Source organism: Delphinus delphis, chromosome 21, assembly GCF_949987515.2.
Source record: "Delphinus delphis chromosome 21, mDelDel1.2, whole genome shotgun sequence".
Lineage (NCBI taxonomy): Eukaryota > Metazoa > Chordata > Mammalia > Artiodactyla > Delphinidae > Delphinus > Delphinus delphis.
In genome coordinates this window covers 30,282,892-30,307,850 of record NC_082703.1, presented here as the reverse complement: position 1 = coordinate 30,307,850, position 24,959 = coordinate 30,282,892, and the positions used below count along the sequence as shown (strand labels likewise).

At 38.0% G+C, this 24,959-nt stretch overlaps 1 protein-coding gene across 1 annotated transcript in view; it reads left to right on the top strand.

Moving 5' to 3' along the window:
- Positions 1-24,959, top strand: part of VEGFC (vascular endothelial growth factor C) — an 80,085-nt gene that overhangs the window by 39,718 nt on the left and 15,408 nt on the right. Inside the window, exons 2-4 of the mRNA XM_060001378.1 lie at positions 8,899-9,112; positions 10,546-10,736; positions 20,479-20,630. Coding sequence (XP_059857361.1) covers positions 8,899-9,112; positions 10,546-10,736; positions 20,479-20,630 — 557 coding nt within the window. The remainder of the gene's footprint in view (positions 1-8,898; positions 9,113-10,545; positions 10,737-20,478; positions 20,631-24,959) is intronic.

The window sequence follows — 24,959 nt, the reverse complement described above, 5'->3', positions numbered from 1 at the left end:
TTTATCCCACCCTCCCCCACCTTGGTGTCCGTACATTTATTCTCTACATCTGTGTCTGTATTTCTGCTTTGCGAGTAAGTTCATCTGTACCATTTTTCTAGATTCCACATAAAAGCGATATTATATGAGATTTGTTTTTCTCTTTCTGACTTACTTCACTCTGTATGACAGTCTCTAGGTCCATCCACGTCTCTGCAAAGGGCACAATTTCATTTCTTTTTATGGCTGAGTAATATTCCATTGTATATATGTACCACATCTTCTTTATCCATTCATCTGTCGATGGACACTTAGGTTGCTTCCATGCCCTGGCTATTGTAAATAGAGCTGCAATGAACATTGTGGTACATGACTCTTTTGTTTGTTTGTTTGTTTGTTTGCGGTACACGGGCCTTTCACTGTTGTGGCCTCTCCCGTCACAGAGCACAGGCTCCGGACGCGTAGGCTCAGTGGCCATGGCTCACAGGCCTAGCCGCTCCGCGGCATGTGGGATCTTCCCGGACCGGGGCACGAACCCGTGTCCCCTGCATTGGCAGGTGGACTCTCAACCACTGCGCCACCAGGGAAGCCCACATGACTCTTTTTGAATGATGGTTTTCTCAGGGTATATGCCCAGTAGCGGGATTGCTGGGTCATATGGTAGTTCTATTTTTAGTTTTTTAAGGAACCTCCATACTGTTCTCCATAGTGGCTGTATCAGTTTACATTCCCACCAACAGTGCAAGAGGGGTTCCCTTTTCTCCACACCCTGTCCAGCATTTATTGTTTGTAGATTTTTTGACGGTGGCCATTCTGACTGGAATCGGTATTTGCCCTCAAAATGGGTCCTCCCATAGTCTTCTCTTTTCATCCTTTGTCGCACACTCTAGAAACTGGGTTTTCACATGGACATTTTCCCGTCTCCCTCACTGTGCAAATATAAACGAAGTAGTCCAGGTTTCAATGCCCAATAGCTCTCCAATTACCAGACTCCATGTCCACAAAGAGAATAGTCTCGCATACACAATAACTTAAGTACTTGTTGAATAGTGATAACTGCAATTGCCACATGTTAAAAAAGTGCATAATCAGGAGCCAAGAGACGAATTTAAAAATATTGCTTAAATACCTGAAGAAAAAATACGCCTCTAAGAAATTGTTTTGCCTGTATGTGTTTATCTCACTTTGGTGTCAGTAATAACGGCTTCATCGAATAAGATGGTACGTGTATTCTTCCTACTTTATTTTTTCAAAGTGTTTGTGTAAGTTAGGTATTATTTCTTCTGCTGTTGATGTTTCATAATGTCTTCTCTAATAATATCTGAAAATATTATAGGGTTTTTCTTTAAGGGTTATTCTACTTCCTGTATTTTCTGTTTTTGTTAGATTCCATTTGTTTGTTTTATTTCTCTTTTTGTTACATTGGAGATTTCCCTCAAATTTCTTACCTTCCTTTGCTGTTGTTATTGTTTATATTTAAGGCTGAATCACTGAAAAAAATCAGCAGAAGTTCCCTCTGGGTGTGGAGCTAGTCAACTGATAGGATTTAATATAGAGCGAGTGGGTAGACATCTGGGGTTTTTTTTCCTCACTGGGGGAGACATCTCTGTAAGCAACTATATATCTTTTCCCTGTGGCCACAGAGACTCTCCAGAGAAAAAACATTCTATGACTTCGGTGGGCGGGGGTAGGTGTGCACGGTGGTGGACGGCTACTGAGGTTGTGTGAGTCCGGCTGCCAGCCAAGATGGGGACCAAGCAAAGTAAGGAGCTTGAAAATGTACTGTTTTCTGCGTAGGCTTTTCCTTAGTTCTCTCTTCTTTTCAGTGAGTCTTGTCCTGCTTTTCCCTCTCCTAGTGACCCTGGGTCTGGAGCTGTCTCTTTCAGTTTCTCCCTGGAATGAGCCTCTAGGATCAGCTAGGATTTCAGAGACTTATCTCCTTGACTGGGTGGAGGGGATAAATGGAGTATCTGAGGGCTCAGTTTGGGCTTTACATTAACTTCAACCAGTCTCCCCGTGTTCACCTGTTTCTTCACCTCCGTTTAGCCAAGTACCTATGAGTAAATACATTTGTGGATCTGAGGCATAAAATGACTTGCTTCTTCCCAGCTCCAGGCACATGGTTTTCAGCTCTGTCTCCTCTGATAACCCTTCTATGTATTTATCTTAAAATAAACATCAGTATCTTTCATCTACCATGCTCTCCTATCCTGTTCTTTTTACCTCTGTGCTCATAATACATTACCCCTACTTTAGGGTGAAGCTCTGGGGAGGAAAGCAGAGCTGTACGATTGCTTTGAATTTGCCAAATTTAACTGGAAGTTGAAAGATAAATTTTTCATTCATGACCGACTTGGTTTTAGCTCTGATGCCAATAAATATCGTTAGTAAACTTTAAAAAATGTGTGTAGAAGCATCAGCTCTATCGGAAAAACTGAAACCAACTAGATGACAGGTTTTGATGTTACTTCATCATACATTTGTCATGACCCATGACTGCTTATGCTCATTGACTGATACAAGAATCGACACATTAGAAATGTTATGTCTAATGATATTTTACCATCGCAAGGGGAAGGCTATATAAATTAAATATTTAATTCTCACTGATACTGAACTCATGGTCCTTACCCCTAAATTTTCTGTGGACTTTGTGGTTGTTGATTTTGGTTTTTCGTTTGGTACCCTTTTGCTTTGGGTCTTTGGCAAGCACCTCTGTCCTTATGTCCCTTTCACCTTTGTTTTCTGGGTTGCAGGACTTCTATTCTGATGAAATGGGGATAGTTGTAAACTTCTATTACTTTTTCTAGCCAATAAGAGGTTAGGGCCAGACAGGGTACGTGACAGTCCAGTAAGGCTCTGTGTACTAGAGATACAGAGGTGGTGAAAGGAAGATCATTCTCCAGGGTCCTGGACTTTAGATCCCTGAGTTTGAGGAATAAAATGAATGGCAGCCTTATAGAGCTCTGCAATGCTTTTGATAACCTTTATGATGAGAGGCAAAAAGGAGCTAAAAGTGTAATGTTTCAGTTACAACATAATTCTATGTTTCCTGTTCATGCCCCAAACTACTGACTTCAGAATGTATTTCTGAGGCCATGTGCTTTAATTCACTTTGCATTACCTCAAGGGGGAAAATGCAATTAAGTGCTTAAAAAACTTCCACTTAAAATATAATATGAATAGGGTCTTCCTTAATCCAATATTTATTTATCTATCTTTTCATGGATAAACACTTGTTTTGTGACTTTTTATGAAGTCTGTGTGGATCAGACTTTACTTTTTTCCTTCTTTCTGTCTTTCTTGTATTCCTGGATTTAAAAATTTTTTCCTATCCACACTTGATTTTTGAGTGTGAAAATAAGATAGAGAAAAATATTCAGATTAAAGTGTTGTGAATTTCCTGTGTTTACTATCTACCATTGACTTAACCTTGTCAAAGAGTTTAAATATTAAATGTTGAAATAGTTAAAATAAAAATCTTGTACTATTTTTCAATATTATTTTTAAAAAGAAAATTGTGTTTATTTTCTTATTCCTTGATTCAGTTTAAACAGGAAACTCTTTCCTAAATGATACCTTTGTCATCTTAAGAAAAAAAATACATCATTATCAATAATTACTTTGGGGCCATTTTAATAAGATTTGAGTTAAATTACATTTAAATATTTTTCTAACGTTTCTCTTTGGGTTTAGGAAAGCATTATTTATAGAGTTCTTCCGTGTCATGAAAAATGACAGGAAACTGATTTTAACCTATCCTACTCTTTCATTTATTCTTTGACTAAATTCCATATGCCAGCCTACAAAGGTAGTAGACAGTAGGCAATAAGATAGGCATGCAAGGGAGTAAATAAGAGTAAATAAGCTAGTGTTTGCAATGTCTGAAATAATATGGAGGAAACAAAAAGGTGCTGAAATAGTTTATGTCAATTAGGTTATTTAGTTACAGTGGATGGAAAGCTGCAGTAATTATGTGACCTTACAGTTGAAGCCTCAACGAAGAGAAAGCACCACCCGTGTGTAGTGCCTCGACATACAATTTTAGGAATGGAACAAATTTTTCTGAGGTTTTAAATTTGAAAAAAGCTTGGCATTTTGGAGATACCAATGTTCTGTGACTGAGGGTGGGAATGGTATGAGATGAGATTGGAGCATTGATGGGAGTCAGATGCTCAGGGCCTTAGACTGGATTTTATCTGATGTCTAAGCCACCGAAACCTGGATGAGTGGCATCATTCCATCAATGAGTGTTTTTCAAGGATTCTTGTGATTTGTGGGTGGAGAGTCCATTGGAGGGGTAAACAGGGCAGCTGAGAAGATCAGTTACGAAGGTAATGCAATAAATCAGGCGAGAGATATTGGTGGCGGAAACTAGGAGGTCAGCAAAGGACATGGAGAAAAATTGCTATATTTTAGAGGTAAGATTATTAGTACTGGCTGATACATTATATTTAGGAGTAAGGGAAAGAGAGGTAAGTGTTAATTCCCAGACTCTTGAATGAGCAATAGGTTAGTAAGTTTTAATGAACTGGGAAAAACCCGGGAGGAAATGCATTTGGAGAGGAAATTCATCAATTCCGTTTTAGATGTGTTAAGAATGAGACCTTAAGAAACCTAATCATTTTTTCAGGGTTGGGAATGGATGACGATACTCAGAAAGGAGTGTAAGGAGGATGTAAGGGAACTATTTCTGAGCCCTGAGAACGCAAACATTCAGGATTATGTATCAGAGAAGTCAGCAAAGGTTATTGATAATAACAGCCACTAAAGGAGAAGGAATAGCAGAAAAGTGTGACTCAGGGAGAAACAGAACTCATGGTTTTGGAATAAGAGCAGGTGATCCGCAGGACGGAGGTGTGAAGTATGGTGGGGTACAGAGGGTTCGCACAGAAGCTGTGGGAAGCCAGTTCCAGTGGGTTAATTGTGGGAGCCTTGACAAGTGATTAGGAGGTAGGAAAAGCACAGATACAGACAGAACATTCCAGAATGGAAGCTGTGAAGGAGAACAGAACAATGACAATAGCTCAGTAGGGATGTGGGCTTACACAGGGTTTTCTTCTGCTTGTTGATGCTTTTGTTTGTGTTTATTTTTTAAAATCTGGGAGAACCACAGTTTCCTATGCTAATAGGAACAGTACAGTAGAGAAAGAGCGAGAGAAAGGCTGAACAAGAGGAGTAGTGTTGCTAGAACAGGATGGTTCCAAGCACCTGTAGGGTTGCTAGCTTTTTGGTTTGGTTTGGTTTGGTTTGGTTTTTTTTGCGGTATGCGGGCCTCTCACTGTTGTGGCCTCTCCCGTTGCGGAGTACAGGCTCCGGACGCGCAGGCTCAGCGGCCATGGCTCACGGGCCCAGCCGCTCCGCGGCATGTGGGATCTTCCCATACCGGGGCACGAACCCGTGTCCCCTGCATCGGCAGGCGGACTCTCAACCACTGCGCCACCAGGGAAGCCCGGGTTGCTAGCTTTGGACAGGATGAGGAGAAACATTTTACTCGCTTTGTGTCTGAGTTGCTCTTTAATATCTGTTTCCTTTACGAAGTGTGAGGTAGGTTTGTCCACTGAATGCAGGAGTGAGGGAATGGAAGTAAGTGGAGATGGTTTGAAATTAGCATGGGAATAAACCAGCATGGGATAAATGAACTGGTGGTGAGCACTGTTAAAGGAAGACTTATTCTGACACTGGCTAACACCCTAAGGAAGACTACTGAGAACTGCATCAGGGTTGAGCAGAGTTGTTTCTGAAGTAAGCAGCTGGGGATCTAGGAGTACCTGGCTTGATAAGGGAATGGCTGTGGTTCCCCCAAAACTGAGAGGTCCTGCCCCCAGAAAACATTCCAGATCCGGAACGCTGAACTCCACGTGGCAGCAGGCTCTCATCATTCTTCTAGCTCGGTTACCTACTGAGTGTGTATGCTCAGCATACCCCACTACACACACACACTGTCACACAGACTCACACACACACTCACACACACGCACGCCCCTTTCAGAGCAAGAGTGCAACTGTGGTCCAAAATCAGTACCAAAGAAAAATAAGTAGTTGAGTAAATGAATTTATAAATAAAAGCATGCTTAGAATTTATGCTTTTGCTATTTTGAAAAAAAATCCTCGAATGGGTTTTAATTATAAAGAGAAATTTAAGAGCTCAAAGGTTAGTAAAAATGCAAAATGAAATTTTTGTGTTTTCAGACACAGTACTTCTGGTTAAATAAGTCAACTTTGCTTTACTCAACATTGTTTCATAGCAACAAATTCCCCCCACCCCCGCCGACACTTTGGTAAATAATCTGGAACCTTTTAGACATAGAAGCACATAAGGAACAAAAAATTTAATCTGGAAGTAATTGCAATATACAAAACAGGTATGCCTTAAAATTAGCAAATTCTTTGGGAAAAAAACAAGTTTGAGGATCTTATAATTAATATTCTCAGCCCTCAAAAAATTATATATCATTTCTAGCAGGTAAACTCAATGAAATCTTGGTTATAACTAGCATGCCTAGAACAGTCTTTGGCACAGAGTAGTCATTCAGTAAAAAGTTGCAAAAGCATAAAATTTTCCCTTTGGTATTTATTTTAAACATCTTATTAGGGACAAGTGACTGCTTAGTGTACCAGCCTTCTTCCTATGAGCTTTACCTTTCCAAATACTGTCTTATTTACATACACAGAAGCTTTGCACAATACATTTTAATATCTACATTTATAAATGGGAAACCAGAGGCTTGGGGTATTATTAATATCAGCATTTTCTACACTTATGAAAAACCTACTATAAATAAGCACTGGGCTATTTACATACTTTATTTCAAAGTAGCTCATTTTTACAGCAGTCGTCACATTTCACAGGGGAAAATGAGCCTCAAAGGTCACACTCATAGTAAGTGAAGGTGAGATTCAAACGCAGGTATATCTGTGCCCCAAACACATGTTCTTAGTGTTATTCTATATGAGGTATGTGTGGTTCTCCAAAACATGATCTGTCCTAGAAAAATCAGAATTCAGTTAGATATTTTGTTAGAAACGTATCTCTGTGTATGCATTATGTGATTTTAAGTACTGTGTAGACGTGGTGGGAGAAAACGAGATTTCACAAGGAACACAGGTTTTAAGTGAATAGGAATTAATGTTAAAGTATGCTTTAAGAACTGAACCTTTTATGGAGTTTAATGAATATCCCTTAATATAATTATTGCCCACATGTTTACTGCTATTACCACCACTACTACTATTACTAAGCTATTGCTATCCTTGAGTGCCTAATGTAAACCAATGCAGGGGACACGGGTTCGAGCCCTGGTCCGGGAAGATCCCACATGCCGTGCAGCAGCTAAGCCTGTACGCCACAACTACTGAGCCTGCGCTCTAGAGCCCGTGCTCTGCAACAAAGAGAAGCCACTGCAATGAGAAGCCCGCGCACCGCAATGAAGAGTAGCCCCCGCTCGCTGCAACTAGAGAAAGCCCGCGCGCAGCAACGAAGACCCAACGCAGCCAAAAACAAATAAATAAATAATAAATAAATAAATTTTAAAAAAAGAAAAAGGACCAGTGGAACGAAAGTTCCAAAGCAGAGCCAATGTAAATAGTCACATGATTCACAGCAAAGGAACTAGTGCACTGCTATGGCAAAAGTGTGGGCTTTTCATTAAAATTAGATGTGGGAAAAAAGAGAATCAGGACCTCAACCTCACACTATACTAAAACATCAAGTCTAAGTTAATCGTAGGTCCACGTTTGAAAAGTAAAATAATAAAGATTCTAGAAGACAACATAAGATAATATTTTCATGACTTTGCGGTAAAGATTTTTTTTTAATACACCAAAAGCACTGACCGTAAAGAAAAGTTCAAACATCATTAATATTAAGAATTTTACTTCATCAAAAAACATCATTGAGAGAGTAAAATTACAAGTTTCGTAGTGGAAGATGTTTGCAATACACATATTTGACAAAGAACCTGTATCCAGAATACATCTTACTCTTATAAATCAACAACAAATAAAACAGCCAACAGAAATGGATCAAAACCTTTTAATTGGCACATCTTAAGAGAGGGTAACCCCGTGTCCAAATAAAATGAAAGTGTTCAATGTCATCAGTCCTCCAGGCATTACTCATTAAAACCACAATGAGTTAGTATCCCATACTTAGGAGAGTGACTAAAGTTTAAAAACTGCTAGTTGTGGGCAAGGGCATGGAGCCAGGGAACAGCCCTCGGAAGTATAAATTGTCAGTTGGTGCAATCACTTTGGAAAATGGTTTGGCCGTATTTATAAATACATACCTCCTGAACTGTCAATTCTGTTTCTAGCTATGAAGTCCCCCAAATGCATACTTTGTCCATCAAAAGACAAGTAGGGGGCTTCCCTGGTGGCGCAGTGGTTGGGAGTCCGTCTGCCGATGCAGGGGACATGGGTTCGTGCCCCGGTCCAGGAAGATCCCACATGCCGCAGAGCGGCTGGGCCCGTGAGCCATGGCCGCTGAGCCTGCGCGTCCGGAGCCTGTGCTCCGCAACGGGAGAGGCCACAACAGTGAGAGGCCCGCGTACCGCAAAAAAACAAAAAACAAACAAACAAAAAACTAAGTATGTATTTTACATTTTAATTGTGGTATTTAATTTCATTTTAATTGTATTGATTCAAATTAAAAGATGAATGTAATTTTACCAAGAATAGTTAATTTGGGGAAAATTAATATTTTAATAGAAATTTAGCATATATAACTATATATACATATATATTTATACATATATAACAAGCCTAAAGGTTTTCTAATGCATATATTATGTATATATATATTTTTTTATTTATTTGTATAGGTAGATAGACAGATATAAAGCAAGGCTAAAGGTTTTCTGGTGCATCTGTCCCACATGCCTACTCTGACAGGTAACCGATCTTGCACCACTTTGACAGGCTTATGCAGGCAGAGAGCTGGAGGAGCAGCTGCGGTCGGCGTCCAGTGTAGACGAGCTCATGACTCTGCTCTACCCTGAATCCTGGAAAATGTACAAGTGTCAGTTAAGGAAAGGTGGCTGGCAACACAGTAAAGAGCAGGCCAACGCCAATGCGAGGACAGAAGGGACTCTAAAGTTTGCCGCAGCACACTACAACGCAGAGATCTTAAAAAGTAAGTATGGGAAAGAAAATATATAGTAAGCTTCACATGTCAACCCAGGGAGAGCTGTCACTCTGGTCCTTTAATTTCAGCATTTGTGATACCACTGAATACCTTTAGGGTCGAAAGTAAATAAAACAACAAAATAAAGAATTATTTTCAAACTACAGAATTTTATGATTTCACTGTGAGTGGTTAAGATGATTTCTTGAAAAATAAAGACAGGGAGGTGCGTGCATATCAACACACTGTAATTTTGTTTTTAATTGAGGTGATGTCCCATCGGAAAAAATTTTAAAACATACAGATCAATTTTACACACTATACCAGTTTAATCACTTAAACATTCTGCATCATAAAAATAATTGCGCATAAATTTTCTTTAGCTTTGGATATAGAAACGTTTAATTTCTAAATCATCCAAAATCACCTTATCAACTGCTACTTGCTTCTGTGTTGCTTCGGGAACTTGCTTGAGAGCAGGACTTTGGTAAAGCTACAGCCACAAAAAATTATGATGTTGCTCAAAATGCCACAGCATAAATAGGTGGACACTTTTAAAACGTTAACTCCTTCCTGTTGTTGGATGTTAACTGCTGTAAAGGTTTGAGATTGCAAATTATTTTGCGAACAAAAGCAAACAAGCAAAATGGTTTTATGGTTGAATAGCAGTAGTTTATATCTTTTTTTTCCCCAAAACTTTATTTGAGGGGAAATAGGGGGAAAAGAAACTAGAACATTTAAGAAGTACATCATTTTTAATGCAGTCTTTAAAGAGTCAGCAGTGTTATAGGTAAAGCACTGACTCATTGGGAACAGAATTCTAAGAGAGATCATGAAAGGACTAGATTTTGACTTTCCTGAAAAAGCTTAAGTACAGGATGCATGTCCCAGTTGCTGGAAAATACCCTCTCACTTCAAGTACCTATCACCAGGACACTACCGAGGTTGCCAGATCGCCTGCCTGAAAATGAGTTTTGAATTGAACCCAAAACCAAAGCCGTCCTCTCATTTACATCTCAGTTTAAAAAAGAAAAATTAAACACTTTTATGTTTGCTCTGAGACGTCAAAATTGCTACGTATGATAGTAAATGAGCACGAATCTCTGTGGGTTTTATAAACATCTGTATGTTAAATGTTCGTTTTCTTAAGTAAAGAAAACCAAACATAAGGGCCGTAGAATCAATATTCTATTCTCATTTTGAGAAAGCGTCTGGATGTTAGCTGTTTTTTCTTTTAGAGAATACCTTTAGCTGCTCTGTTAAAGATTATATCCTATTCCAGTTCACGGGGCGATATAGGATCCCATCAACTCTTCCTCTAAAGTTATGCATTGTACTTAACTCTTCACTCTGAAATCAAATGTGAGTGGCTTCCAGCTGCTGTGGGTGTCTCCGCCTTGGCGGCTTCCGTGCGACTCACGGCCTTCCCTGTGACCCGACAGGTATCGATACTGAGTGGAGGAAGACCCAGTGCGTGCCGCGGGAAGTGTGCGTGGATGTGGGGAAGGAGTTCGGAGCAGCGACAAACACCTTCTTCAAGCCTCCGTGCGTGTCCGTCTACAGATGCGGCGGCTGCTGCAACAGCGAGGGCCAGCGGTGCACGAACACCAGCACCAGCTACCTCAGCAAGGCGGTAGGCCGGGCTCTGCGTGAGCCCTGCACCCGGGCGCCTTCATCCCTGCGGCCTTCAGAGGGCCTTAGTCCCGCTCACACTTGCTTGTCTTGTCTCTGGGGAACGAAGTTAACGTCCCAGTAGTTGGTGCTTTCCATGGTAGACCATCACCGAAAGAGTAATTGATGCTTCGTGAACTCTCTTTGCAGAGTGGCATCCAAGCCACGTTTTAAAGGTCAAATAGAAATGCTTATGCCAGTAGCGTATTCTGCAGAAAGTAATATTCATTTTAAAAAGATATTAAGATTTAAAAACATGATGCTGTTTTTATATTCAAGCCAAACTCTATCAAAGGCATGGCGGCCTTCTGAGTCTCTTGAAAAGAAAACGCTATCTTTTTCAAAGTTAGAGAAAATAAACATGAGGGATTTTGGAATTAAAATAAATTTTTTTGAATACCTTTAATTGTGTATATTTTAAAATAATTCAGTTCAGCAGTATGACATGTGTCCTAGACAATACTGTTTATTATTATGGTATTTGAGCTGTATTTAATCTTCTTTCACCTCCATGCTTCACAGAATTTAGGATTACTTTTATAATACATTTATGATGTTGCTATGATTCATTTTACCTGCTTCCTCCCAATTACCTGCTCATATGAAAAAAAAAATCGGGATTTGCCTATGCCATTTTTGAAGTCTGTCTGGTTTCTTGTTGGTTTATGTTTTCACATTTTGTTTGGATTTTTTCGATAGACTTGATACTTGCGATAATCACAATTCTTATAAATTCTGATCTGCATAGCAGTGGCTTTACAATGTGTAACAACGGAGTAGTTTTCATTTTAGCATTTCAAGTTTTTAAAGATGTGCAGAATTTTGGAGTTAAAAGTTTGAAGTCAGTTGGGAAGGAAGTACTTAGTCTTCCGAGTTCCGCTCTGGACACCCGCCTCTGACTCTACACACCCTCTTTCCTCACCTTCTCTTCCTGCCCTTCCTGGTGATTACTCCCAAATCTTTATCTCCAGCTCAGACCTCTCTCGTGGTTTCCGCACAACCAACTCAGCCTCGTGACTCAGCTTTCCCCAGACGGGTCAGAGTCAGCCTGTGTCACGCTGGAGTTACGGCCTGTCTCCCACCTCCACCCACCCTCACAAATAAACAAAAAAGTCAATGAATCTTTTTCTTTTTCCAGCGTTCTCTTAGTAGATGATGCCGTTCTTTTAGTTGGTCGGTCTGATTATTCTTGCTTTCACCAGAAGCCCGGTCAATAATTCCTGTTAACTCTACCTTCCAAACGTCTCTAGAACCTGTCTGTGTCTTCATTCTGCTGACTCCACTCTGATCTGGGCTGCATGCGTCAATCACCTGGGGCATGACGCATGGACCAGCCCACTAACTGAGGTCATACCTCCTCCCTACTTCCCTCCAATCCCTTTGCCACATTATAAGCAGTGAGTTTTTTCTCTTCTAAATGAGAAATCAGATGCTGCTCAAAACTCTCCTGTAACACTGCCCGTTGCGACGGAGCCAGCGTACCGCGAGGGTATTGATAAGCTGGCCTTCTCTGATTGGACTGCTCAGGCTAGCATCTCTTCCGATCGGTTGATACCAACCTTCTAAGTTGTGAAATGTTTTGAATGACGCTCCTCTTCAGGTGTCTTCTTTAGTGTAAATCCTTTAACATGGTTTCCTGGGCCCTCCATGATCTGGCTGCTACTTAAATCTGCAGCTTCAATCGTCTCTGCTCTTTCCCGCAAAAACTGCTTTCCACAAATACCCCAATTCCTTTACTCTTTAAATTATGTCAAAATCTCTTACCTCAAAGTCATTCCAGTACTGCATCCTGGGTTTGAAACACCTCCTTACACATCACCACCACGTCCCCACTTATCAAGCTGATTTCTACACATCCTTAGGCCTAGACATAAACGTCGCCTTCACAGCATCCTGTCCTGTGCTCCGATAGCACCCTTTATTACCCATACAATAGAGCATCATTACCTTATCTGTCTGTCAGATTATTTTATTCCCCAGGCTCTAAACCCCGTGAAAGCAAAGGCTGTGTTTGGTTATTACCGTGGGCCATAATAGCACGGTAGTTGGCACGTAGTGAACGCTGGGCGCTAATTAAATACTTAAATAAAAGGGAACAGATTTGGAGTCAAAGGCAGAGTTTCGAATAGGCTGGTTTTGAAGCATCTGAGTGGTATTTAGGTGGAGATGCCAGAGGAAGACTGGGCATATAGTTCTAGAATTCTACAGCAGTGATTGGATCTCCAGCTATAGATTTGGGAGGAAACCTCGTGTTGATGAATGTGGTTTGAAGCCGTTACGTGGTTGCTACTGCTGAGAGAATTCTTGTCTCAGGAGAGAGATCGGAAGCTAATACCCAGGGAAAGCCAATATTCAGTCTTTGATATCCCGCCCATTTCTCCCTTTGATTTTGTAATATCATGCCCTTCTCCCACTCAGATTTATTTTTTAAGGTAAAAGCGATCATTTGAATTTAAATTCAATTAAGCAAATGTGGTGAAGCACCTACTAAGTAGTGTTTATCAAGGAGGTTTACAAACCAAGGAGAACAAGACACGAAATTCCTGATGGCACTGTTTTCATTTGCCTTTGACCTTTTTACTGATTTTGCAGCTTGTAAAAGCTTGCACTCAGGTAACACTCTTTCCTGAGTTTATCTGTTTTTTTATATTTTCCATAAAGTATAAATGGGAGCATGTGAAGATTGCTTTCAAACATAAAAGGAAGTTTCTTACCGATATTTTCTGAAGGGGAAAGAAAAGTGTTTTGTTCCAGAAATTCCAGACACATCTTTTGGCAGCAAGTCACCAGTTAGAACCACATAACAATGTACCTTAAGTAATGTAAAACCCAAGTTTTTAGTAGAAACTTCATAGAAAAATTTTATGGGGTTCCATGAAGGACAGGTTATCAGCGTGTGTGAGGAAGCCAGCCGTGAGTTGAAAAGTAAAACCACATGCACTGAGCATTCCAGAGTGAGCTAATCCATAACAACCACTCCGAAGTCCTTCCCAACTAATACCTAAGTGACTTTGAAAAGTTACCCAGATCGGATGTCTTCTTGACCTCTTTCCTAAACATATGCTTTAAGTGTATTTTCTCATGAGAAATTGTACGTTTAAGACACATCACCAAAAAGTAGAAAGTGGATTTTGCAGAACGTAAATTATTTGATGGCCAAAGTAGAAGCAGAAGAAAGTCATCTGTTTTTGAGCCAAACATATGGACAAAAAGTTATTTAAATGTTGGTATTGTTGTTGAATAGTGTCACTGAAGATAGGAATGAAAAGATAACTGCTAAATCTATGGGCTTTCCTTGGACATCTTGGAGTTAGAACTGGAGAAACTGTATGTGTTCATTAGTAGCAACTGAAGGAGCAGCTCAGTCTGGGCCCTAAACCTCCTTTCCTCATTCTGACGTACATGAACCACATTATTTAAAATTCTGTGTTGCTGTCTTAGAAGTAGCTGTTCTATGTTTGTGTTATCTTATAAAGAAATCATATGAGCATATAGACTAGCAAAAGCATGCCAGATCATATTGGAGTTCAAGTGTTTCCTAAAATTGTCTTTTACTGCAAGATTCACTTAAACCTAAGTAAAATTTACAACTCTGGAATGAAACTTAGAAGTATTATTTTGCACTGCCGACAGGGATAGTTCTTCCATTAATTAAACAGAACACCAGCAGTCTGAAGGATTACTTTATTACATTGATATGTATTTAACAAGTGGAATGCGATTTGTTCTGAATCTTTAGCTAAGTAATATTTGGCAAGCATGGTTGTTGGAAATCAGGTTTTATCCAGATGTGGGAAAAGAACTCTATACCAATACCAGTTATCAGAAGTTAATGCATCTGTTAAACATACCATTTTTTTCCAACTTAATGTACTGATCATGTCCACAAGTTTCATTCAGTATTTCTAAAACTCCTGAATTGGGGTTTTTATTTTAATTGTAGCACTGTATGTACATTTTATTTATAAAAACATGTAAAATGAATTCAATACCAGATGTAAATCTGTTAGGACCTGCTGTCTTCCCAGACCCAATTTAAGTTCCATAGACCCTTGATAGCTGGCCATGTGGTTAATATACTCAGTTAAAAGGTTAAAATAAACCCTCAATTTTCATCTTTTCACATGTTTAGGGATTATTTCTTTAAATGTTGTGCAGTTTTTCTGTCTGACTTTGCAGTTATTAGCCATGCTGTCCAGGGGCTACAGATGTGTCTACACTTAATTAACGGACTCAGGGTTGGAATATTTAAATTACACATGGTAGTGAAATATTATTCTCTGGAGAGAAACTGGTCATATTTTGAGACAAAAAGTTGTAAAGGAAGGCACTTTTTGTGTCATATTTTTATCCACTCAAACATTCTCTTGAATTTGGTACTAAACCGTAATCCAGGATCTTCTCAGAAAGGAAGTTCTACACCTTCTTCTTGCATAGCCTGCAAGAGAAGTAGAAATAGGAATTGTTGTTTTACAACTGTTGCTATGCTGGTGTAAACGACCTATTGTTTCAAAATGTGGCTTTATTTGAAGTCCATTCTTGTTGGTGGGAATGGACTGTTAAATATTCTTATTAAAGAATTCCAGTAGATAACAAATGGGGACCTGTCTGTTGGAAATGTTTGTCATTTCCTCTTGTTTATTACAGTTTTTACTGAATACACAATCAAAAAATTTTTTCAATTTCCATCTTTGTTTAAATGCCATCTTTATGTAAATTCTTTTGACCTTCTCCAAAACCAGCAACTCTTTTAATAGGCATATGCTGATAGTATAGCATCAGTTTCCATAGTGAATTTTATTATTATTTAGATGCTTAATTATATACAAGCTAATACCATCTGTTGTTCAACAACAATTCACTTTATGGTATAAAACTATTTTAGGAAAACCATGATGTTCAAAATATCAAGTTATATTTATCATCCATTAATGATGGATGACGATACTAAATACATCTATTAGTATTTACTAGGTGCACGTATATACATAGAATTATTAGCTAAAGCTGAACATAGTACATAAATTTTGCACTCTATGAGTTTAAATTTAAAATAGAGAGTACAATTGTGCACACATTAAAGAACAAAACAATCTGACAAGAGTATAAGGATTTTTACTGCATTAAAATATAAAGAATCTATTTATTGTTTCAAAGACTGATGTGTTTGGATAGACCTTAACTCTTCTGAGAGAAAATTATAGTCACTGTGTTGGTTTCAGTCTTTATATAAATGACAAGCACAGATTTCATAAGGGAGTTAAACTGCAGGTTCTTGCTTACCAAGAGCATTTGTGGTAAACTATTTGCTGTGTTTAAAATTCTAACCTAGTATCATCATACATACACAGAGATTTTTTTTTCCCTAATTCGCTCTCATTGTTAGTTTTGCTTAACTAAAACTAGGGACAAGAGTCATTGATTGATGACTGTTATCTTGAGATGACTGTTGGCTTGAGATGACTGATGACCTATACGTTCTCAATAAATAGTTATTGAAAACTGAACAAAGAAAGATTTTAAATAAGTTAAAAAATTGTAATTCCTCTAACAAAGACTCAACTCAGTTTTAAAGAAGAGGAAGAAGAATCATCCAAACAACACTGCCATGAAATCACCACCATTATTATCCCTATTTCATAAATCATGAAACAGCAGCTAAGAGAAGTTAGGTAATTTTTCCAAATCACAGAAGTAGCACAGATGCAGGACTCTAATTAATGTCTGTCTCTTTTTAAGACTAAGATCTTGGTTATTCTTATATCTCTAGTAGAAAAGGGAAGTTGCCAGTTATTTGAAAAGTTTATTTATTTAGGGAAACATGTGAGTTTATAATGTGATTCTAATTATTAATATTTTTCAGCTCAAAAAAAGTTGACATTTTCTGAGCATACTATCTAATTAGGAAAAAGGGCTATAGACATTCTTAGTAACATAGGGATTAAATATAGCAATGTAAAATTCACAAATTGGTCTGTAAAAAAGAAAGTGGAATTTATTATACTTATTAAAAAGGAGTAGAAACTGTATTTAATCATTTTAAATGAAAAAAAAAAGTCAATCAATACTCACATTTAAAGCTAGTGCAGAAAGGAGGTGGGAAATGAGAGCGGCTCCTTTAATGTGTGACAGCAGCCGGCATTGGCACAATTACGTCTTACTGTCCACACATACAGCACATCTCAGTAGATGTTTCTAATTCTTCTGAAGTCAGCAGATGAATAAAACTCAATTATCAAAAATCTTTTTCCCTTTAATATTGGTCAAAAGCATCTTTCTCTGGACCCTTAAATTTTTTCCACACTGACACAGTCAATTAGAAAGTTAAGGAAACTGCCTGAAAATCTCAGGTCAAAATTTGGAGGTGGAAGGTGTGTTTCAAAGAGAAGAAAAGGGTTTTCACTTTAATCTTCAGCCTGTTTCTTCCTTTTGATCAAATTAACTGAATTGAGCTGTCAAATTGCCTACTTGGACACAAACAAGAGACATTTCTATGACATCAATAATTAAATATTTATTTTCCTTAATTAGAAATAATTTTTCTCTCAAACTGCACCACAGTTTTAATGCCTATGAAAAATCTTCAACTTACAGGAAAAAAAGTTCTCTGAACAGTGATTTGTTTTTTTCAGTGCCTCTTTACCTGTCCCTTTATCCTTTTAGTCAGCGTATTCACCAACACAAATCCCTTTCACCCTTTGAAAGTATAGCGCCAGGCTTATTTTACCAGGAAGATGCCTCTTAATATGCATTTGACTGATCTCCATCTCACTAGAACATTCTTCGAAGCCCTAGTTCCTGAATACACACCTGGTGCTTTGGGGCAGGTCCTGAATGGGGACACTGTCCACCCAGGAATGGCCGAAATCTGTCCACGATCACTGATAACACTCACTGTGGTCTCTTTCCCCTTTGGAAACCATGCCAGGGTGGAACCTGGAACGGCAGCAGTCATTGAAAGGAAGGATGCCGCTGAGGTCTGGGGGTGGGAAAGCATCACTCACTCTTCTACAATAGCTGTTATCTCATAGTGCCTTATCCCTCGCTATCAGGCCCTGTTCTGCCTTGAGTCACTTGAGACGATGCCAGATCTTGCAGTGGTTATTACACGCGTTCTGTAAGCAGAAGTGCCCTCGTGGCCTGACCCGTCTCATCCCTTTCTTTCCAATCGCATGAGGCCACCCTTCTTGTTTCTTCATTCCCACCTGCTCCAGCCCTCAGACTCACTCTGGTACCCAGTTATCTCCACTCAGTCCTTAGCGCGCTTGAAGACCTTTGACCCTGTGACCACACCCACCTTCTTGAAGCTCTTCTCTCTTTGTTTTTTGTTTGTTTGTTTTTGCGGTTCGCGGACCTCTCACTGTTGTGGTCTCTCCCGTTGCGGAGCACAGACTCCGGACGCGCAGGCTCAGCGGCCATGGCTCACGGGCCCAGCCGCTCCGCGGCATGTGGGATCTTCCCAGACTGGGGCACGAACCCGCGTCCCCTGCATCGGCAGGCGGACTCTCAACCACTGCGCCACCAGGGAAGCCCTCCTCTCTTTCTTCTGCTTCCCTTGGCTTAACAGTTCCCCTCCTGGTTCTCCATGGAGGGTCAGACTTCTTCCCAAACATATTCACTGATTCACGTGCCTGTTTTCACCCCTTATACGTTCCTGTTGCCCAGGTTTCTATTATTAGGCGTGTTCTGTGTTCATTCAGAATGAGCTCACCAAGTATTCTCATCAATGCCCAAGAATTTAATTCCAACTTTAATACCACTGGCCTTTAAGGGGCTCTCCTAAGCTCTAAGTACATATATCTAATTGCCAGTTAAACATAAATTCTTAGGTTTTTCTGAGCTGACCTGTACATCTTTCTATCATTTCCACTATGACAGAGTTTAATTAAGTAATTTATAAATATGAAAATGAAATAAGCAATTCTAAACCACTTTATATTTCTTCTATAATGCTGGTTCTTAATGTAGGGTCGAGAGATGTCATAAGAAGTAGAAAAACTGTAGTACATATAGGTAGTACAGAATTGTCTCTCTTAAAATAGTTATACATTGTGCAAAAGATTTCTGCCAGTGTGACATTTTACCTAATAAAAGGCTTTCATCCAAACTGCATAAACAAATGTCTTTTTAGAGAAGAAACTGGTCAAAATGGTAATACTGGGATACATTGAGGCCATACGTTGAGATTATCTACATAGAGTAGGAAGTATTCTGGAACACATCTAGAATCCTGAGAATATATGCAAATAATAATAACTCACATCTACACAGCAATCAAAATACATATCACAATCGTATACGTTAGCTTACACAATTTTTAAAACAGTCCCATGAATTAATGGGTCAAATGTTACCCTGAATTTACTGGTTGTTAAAGAAATATACAGCTTCGAGAAGTTGAATGACCTTTCCAAGTTCACATAACTTACAAGTGGGGTTGCCAATAAAGGTGCCCTGTCTTGTGCCCATTCCTCCTAAGGCACTTAGGCTAAGAAAGTAGCTGAAGTATTACGCGAATATATAAGAAATACATTTCAAGTGAAGAAAATGTGCATTTATAATTGAGATATTTCTATATTTCATTCTTCAAAATTCATTTCAGTGAATCTCCCTGTAGGCATGGACAGAATGGGCACCTAATTCTATTCCCTAAATATCTGCAGTGATCTTCAACTGTTGGCATGAAATTACAGCAAAGGGTGGAACCACAAGGCTCTGGGGTGTGTTGTCTTTTTTAGCACTACACAAATGTCTGTAAAGGTAGCAAACAACACGTGGTTTAACTACAATTAAATTACTATGAACTGATCTTATCAAGCAGGTAATGGTCAGGATTTCACTTTCACCATTATTACTGATCATAATTTAGATTTTAAGAATCTTTGGCATTTAAATCCTCTTAGTTTTACTTAATCACTAATTTATTTGTATATTCAACTTAAAACATTGTTTTTGTGGAAGGAAGAGGAAAAGCTGAAGTTCTCCACTAATGAGGCATTCAGAATGAGGTTTTAAACGAAATGTTAAGACTCTAATCCACCGTCATGTATAATGTCCTACCCTGTTTTACACTTATATTCTCATAATGCCTTCGTCAGAATAGCAGAAACGATCCTTTACTAATGAATGTATTTATTTTTCTTTTAAACGTAATAAATTCATAAGATATCTCAGATAACTGTAAAACTACTTTGAGGTTGAAGTTTAATTTGGAATGAGAGTCAGTTTTACATCTATGTATTTTATGTCTGTGTATTCAATTTACATAAAATAGGACTTAACCAAACATTTCAAGGTTGTGTGACCAATAGATTTGCTCTTACATCACAAAGATATTTATATCAGTGCCATTTTTTTAAACCCCTGGAATAATCTAGGACTCTGAAACAATCCTTTTTTCCTTGAACATGTTGGTTTGTCACATCTCTGCTCTGTAGTCATTAGTTGGTTATCAGAATTCTACTATGCTTTATAATAGTGACATGAGATAAGCATATAGACTGTTTACTATTCTGATAAAGGATACTTACTAGACGCAAAACAGTTTTTAGATTGTAATCATAAAAACTTTAGCATCCTGAATACATTAGGCAGCACTACCTAATCATGAAGAGTTAATATCACTCTTTTTGGACTCCAACATGTACCATAAAAATGCTTTATAGCATCTATATAATTTTTCTTCTTTTGTCCCTTCTTTGTAGTTGTTTGAAATTACAGTGCCTCTCTCTCAAGGCCCCAAACCAGTAACAATCAGTTTTGCCAATCACACTTCCTGCCGATGCATGTCTAAGCTGGATGTTTACAGACAAGTCCATTCAATTATTAGACGTTCCCTGCCAGCAACACTACCACAGTGAGTATGAATTAAATCTATTTTTTTCTTCATCCTCTACTAATATAAAATTATTTCCAAGTAAACACAGTTGATGGAAAGAATTTTTGTGAAATTTGCGGTAATATACTTCTGCATCAAATAAAAAGAAGACATTCAACATTCATGAAATCAACTGTGCAAATTCATAGATGATGCTAAAACTAAAAATATTTGAGCCTAAGATTTTTGGTCCAAAACAAAAAGTAAATATAAATACATTATTTTCCATCTATTAGCATTCAGTTGCCTCTCTTCAATCTCAATTAGTTTTTCTCTATATATCGATTCATATTTTTTATTTCAGCAAGGATTGAATACTGAAATTTTGATTAATACTTGAAATAATTTTTCTTAATATTACTTCAAATTAACAATCAAAGTAACATTTGTTATTCAAATTTTTTTCGCATCCTATTTTTTAGTTTGGTATATGGCAACATATGCTTCATTAGATCTTATAAAGGGCCTGGATAGAGCATCACGTATTGACTCTATGAACAGTCTATAATGAATCATTATGCACTGCCATCTGAGATCTAGGAACTTTTTGCCCCCAGATTAGGATGCAGCTCTTTGTTCTTTAGTATAGCCAGGGAATATGGAATGGGCGTGTAAATAAACCTTAGATAATTCCAACATTTGTAACAAAAGTATAAATAAATTGATGGGTAAACATATACATTTACCAAAAACCTTTTTAGAAACCTTTCATTTTCGTGGGCTTGACAATAAAAGTGATGGGCTAATAGCAGTTTTCCCTGTTGGAGCTCTTTGTGCTGCTTTACTTAGTGTGACAGATAGGAGGCGTTACCTTTCCAGGGACACCGTAGGAAAAACTCAAGGGTAGCCTGATTTGACTGACAGAAAGAAAAAATCTTACAAGCATCTGCGAATAAATTCATACTAATGCAAGTGGAGACAACGGCCCCCTGAAGTAGTAGGTGCGATTTCATTTCCGCAGCCCTGGGAGCTCTATTCACCTGTGTCCCTTGGCAACTCATCCATTCTAAGCACTTCAGTTGTTATCTCTGTATTGATGGTTTCCAGAATTACAGTTCAAGATCTGACCATATTGATGACTTATAATATTTTAAGTCCCTTTTATATAGCTGTGTTTATTATTATATTAGACGTAATAGGTACAAAGTCAAAGATTTATTAAGTCCGTGTATTTACCTCTACATTATTCACAGTAATGGCCTTTCATATTCTTTGAGGCCTTGAAATCATGCAGTTGTCATTAATTCCTTCTTTCCCTTATATCACACCCAAAAGCTATTGATTATTTTGGGGGAGATATCTGCTCCAACGTAAACTTATTATTTCATTTCCAACACTGTCACCCTGATCCACTTCATTCTGCATGGATTTCTGATTTAATGCAGTGGTTTCAGTACTAGCTTTCTTGTGTCAAATGTGTCTCCAACTCCTGTATAATGTCACAAGTAAGCTTTCAAAGGCATCATTTCATTCATCTGACCAGAAACTGTCAGTGACTTTCAACTTCTCAAAGAATTGGGCACCGATTTTCCACCTCTGTCTTCTGGTGTCAGCCTTCCTTTCTTGTTTTGCTTCTCATTCTTCACCAAGTCTGTGTTTCACAAAGTCTGGTTCCCTAAATACCACGCTTATTTCCTGCTCTGTAACTGTTTCTATTCTGACCTGGCTTAAAATAAATTTACTTTCTTTTCTGCCTTTCCAAAGCTGTATCTATTTCTCAGAGTTCAGGTAAAGGTCTTTCTGCTGCCTTTGTCGTGTCCAAATACCACAGTCACCTTCGCTTCGTGAATTCCCATAGCAATTACTATACTTACTTTATCCTTGCATGGGTTGTTTAGGGGTCTGTAACTGTTGCATGTGAACCTGGATCACGAGAGTATTTCAGGTAGGCTTATGTCTTCTGTAATGTCCAGCTAATAACACTTAAAAATAATTGAGCTGTTAACTACTTTCAGGCCCTAACACACATTGTCTCATTTAACACTGACAAAAGCATCTGTGAAGTTGGTGGTACTTAGCCTTATTTTACAGTTGAACTGGTAATCACGCTCCAAATTTGGGAGCTAAACAAGTATACTGCACTCATCAACAAATGCTTCTTAAATAAATAACTTATTTATCTGTATATATCTCATAGCATTTGTGTATTTTACTCATACTTTCATCATTACTTATTCTTCTAACTACTATACTGTATGCTGTTGGAGGTCAAGAAGAGACAAATGTTTGAGCAAAGAGAGCTTGGATCTTAGTAAGCAGAGCTGAGTTAGGTCTGCCATTAATTAGCGTTTTAACATCGGGTATTTCACGTCTCTGAACCTCAGTTTGCTTATGTGTAAAATGTAAAGATGTAAAGAGGATTGAAGGAAATACTGAATGCTTCCGCAGTGCTGACTATAGTGTCCAGCATCTAAGAGATAGTCATTAAAGGGCAGATTTATTATTATCGTTAAGATTCATGTTGGATTCATTTCCTTGTCTCTTGTGTTTTTCAGTGTGTTTCACTGTGTACAATAAGAAATGTATTTTATATTCCAAGCCAGTGGGCACATAACTATGTGTATATGTAATATCCACCTATGTATGTGTGTAATATTTATAATATATATATAATTTTAAAGTAGATGACTATATATAACTTTACATGTAGTTATATACCCATATATAGCTATAAAAATAAAACAAAGTATTATTTTAAAATATTTCCTTTAGAGTAGTGCTAGTCAACCATTTTTTTTTCCATTATCACCCCCTAAGGATCCTTTTATAGGCATTTTTTCCTAATCACCTCTCCCCATGAAATCTGAATACCACAGACACATTTATATCTCTTTATATACCTTAAGTATATCTGGGCTTCATACATTTAAAAGGAAGTAGAAAGCTTACTTTTTTATTCAGCATAGGATTAAAAAGGACAAAATAAAAATGTTATAGTGAAAAGTTAAATAAAAATGTAAAAGCTATCAATATTGAACGTAACATAACTATTTGCTGAGAAATTTTTAAAGTAATTTATTTACTTATAAAAATGGTAATATGTCAAATTACATATGGAAATTAGCAATTTATATAAACTAACAATACAAATATAATAATTTTTAAAACATTCAAAATAATCATGTTCCAGCAAAAGTAAAATCATTTAAAAAAATAACTAAAAAATTTTTAAGAGAAATTAACTTTAACTTCGGCTTCATATGAGAAAACAATGTTTAACCTATATAACTACTACATATTCATTTAGAGGGTATCAACAATTTTTCTTCTCGGCATATGACATACTAATGTTTTGATTAACATTTAAGCTCAAACATTATTTGAGCTTAAATACACACAATATGATCAATAACTTCCCACCTAGGTATTTATCCAAGAGAAATATAAACGTATTTCCACACCATAACTTGTAGACAGACGTTCATATAAGCTCTTTAGCCTGTAACTGGGAACAAACCAACGTCCATCAAAGATGAATGAATAAACAAATTGCAGTCTATCCATACAGTGGAATATTACTGCGCAGTCTAAAAAGAATGAACTGTTAATACACACGACAACATGAATGGATCTCAGAAATGTTAAGCTGAGTGAAAGAAGCTGGACTAAAAAGAATGCATACTGTATGATTCAATTCACATGAAACCCTAGAAAAGACAAAGATAATCTAGACTCAGAGAAAGCAGTCAATAGTTGCCCAAAGATGCAGGGGGTGGGGATTGACTGGGATTGAGCAAAGGGAACTTTTTGTGGGTGATGGAAATGTTCTGTATTTTGATGGTGGTGAGCGTTACACAGGTGCACAAATTTGTAAAAAGGCAGTGAATTTAAAATAGGAGCATTTTGGGACTTCCCTGGTGGTCCACTGCACTCCCAATGCAGGGGTCCTGGGTTCGATCCCTGGTCAGGGAACTAGATCCCGCATGCTGCAATTAAGAAGTCTGCATGCCGCAACTAAGACCCAGACCAGCCTAAATAAATAAATTTTTTTATGAAACAAATTAAAAAAAAAAGGAGCATTTTCTTATATGCAAATTATTCCTCAGTAAAATTGATTTTTGAAATGCCAAGAGAAAAAGACCCCTTTCATTAACTATAATTTTGAAATTAGTTGAGGTTCAAAATGGTAGATGTCTTAACATCTTTATGGTGACACTTTAAGTCAAGATTATAATGATTCCTTCGGCGGGGGGGCTTCCCAGCACTCCTTCCTGTGGAGATGAAATCCCGCTCAGTGCTGCCAGGAGGAAGATGAGTCATGTCTTTTCCAGACTCTTGGTGTTATGTTTACATTATTACGAGATTAAA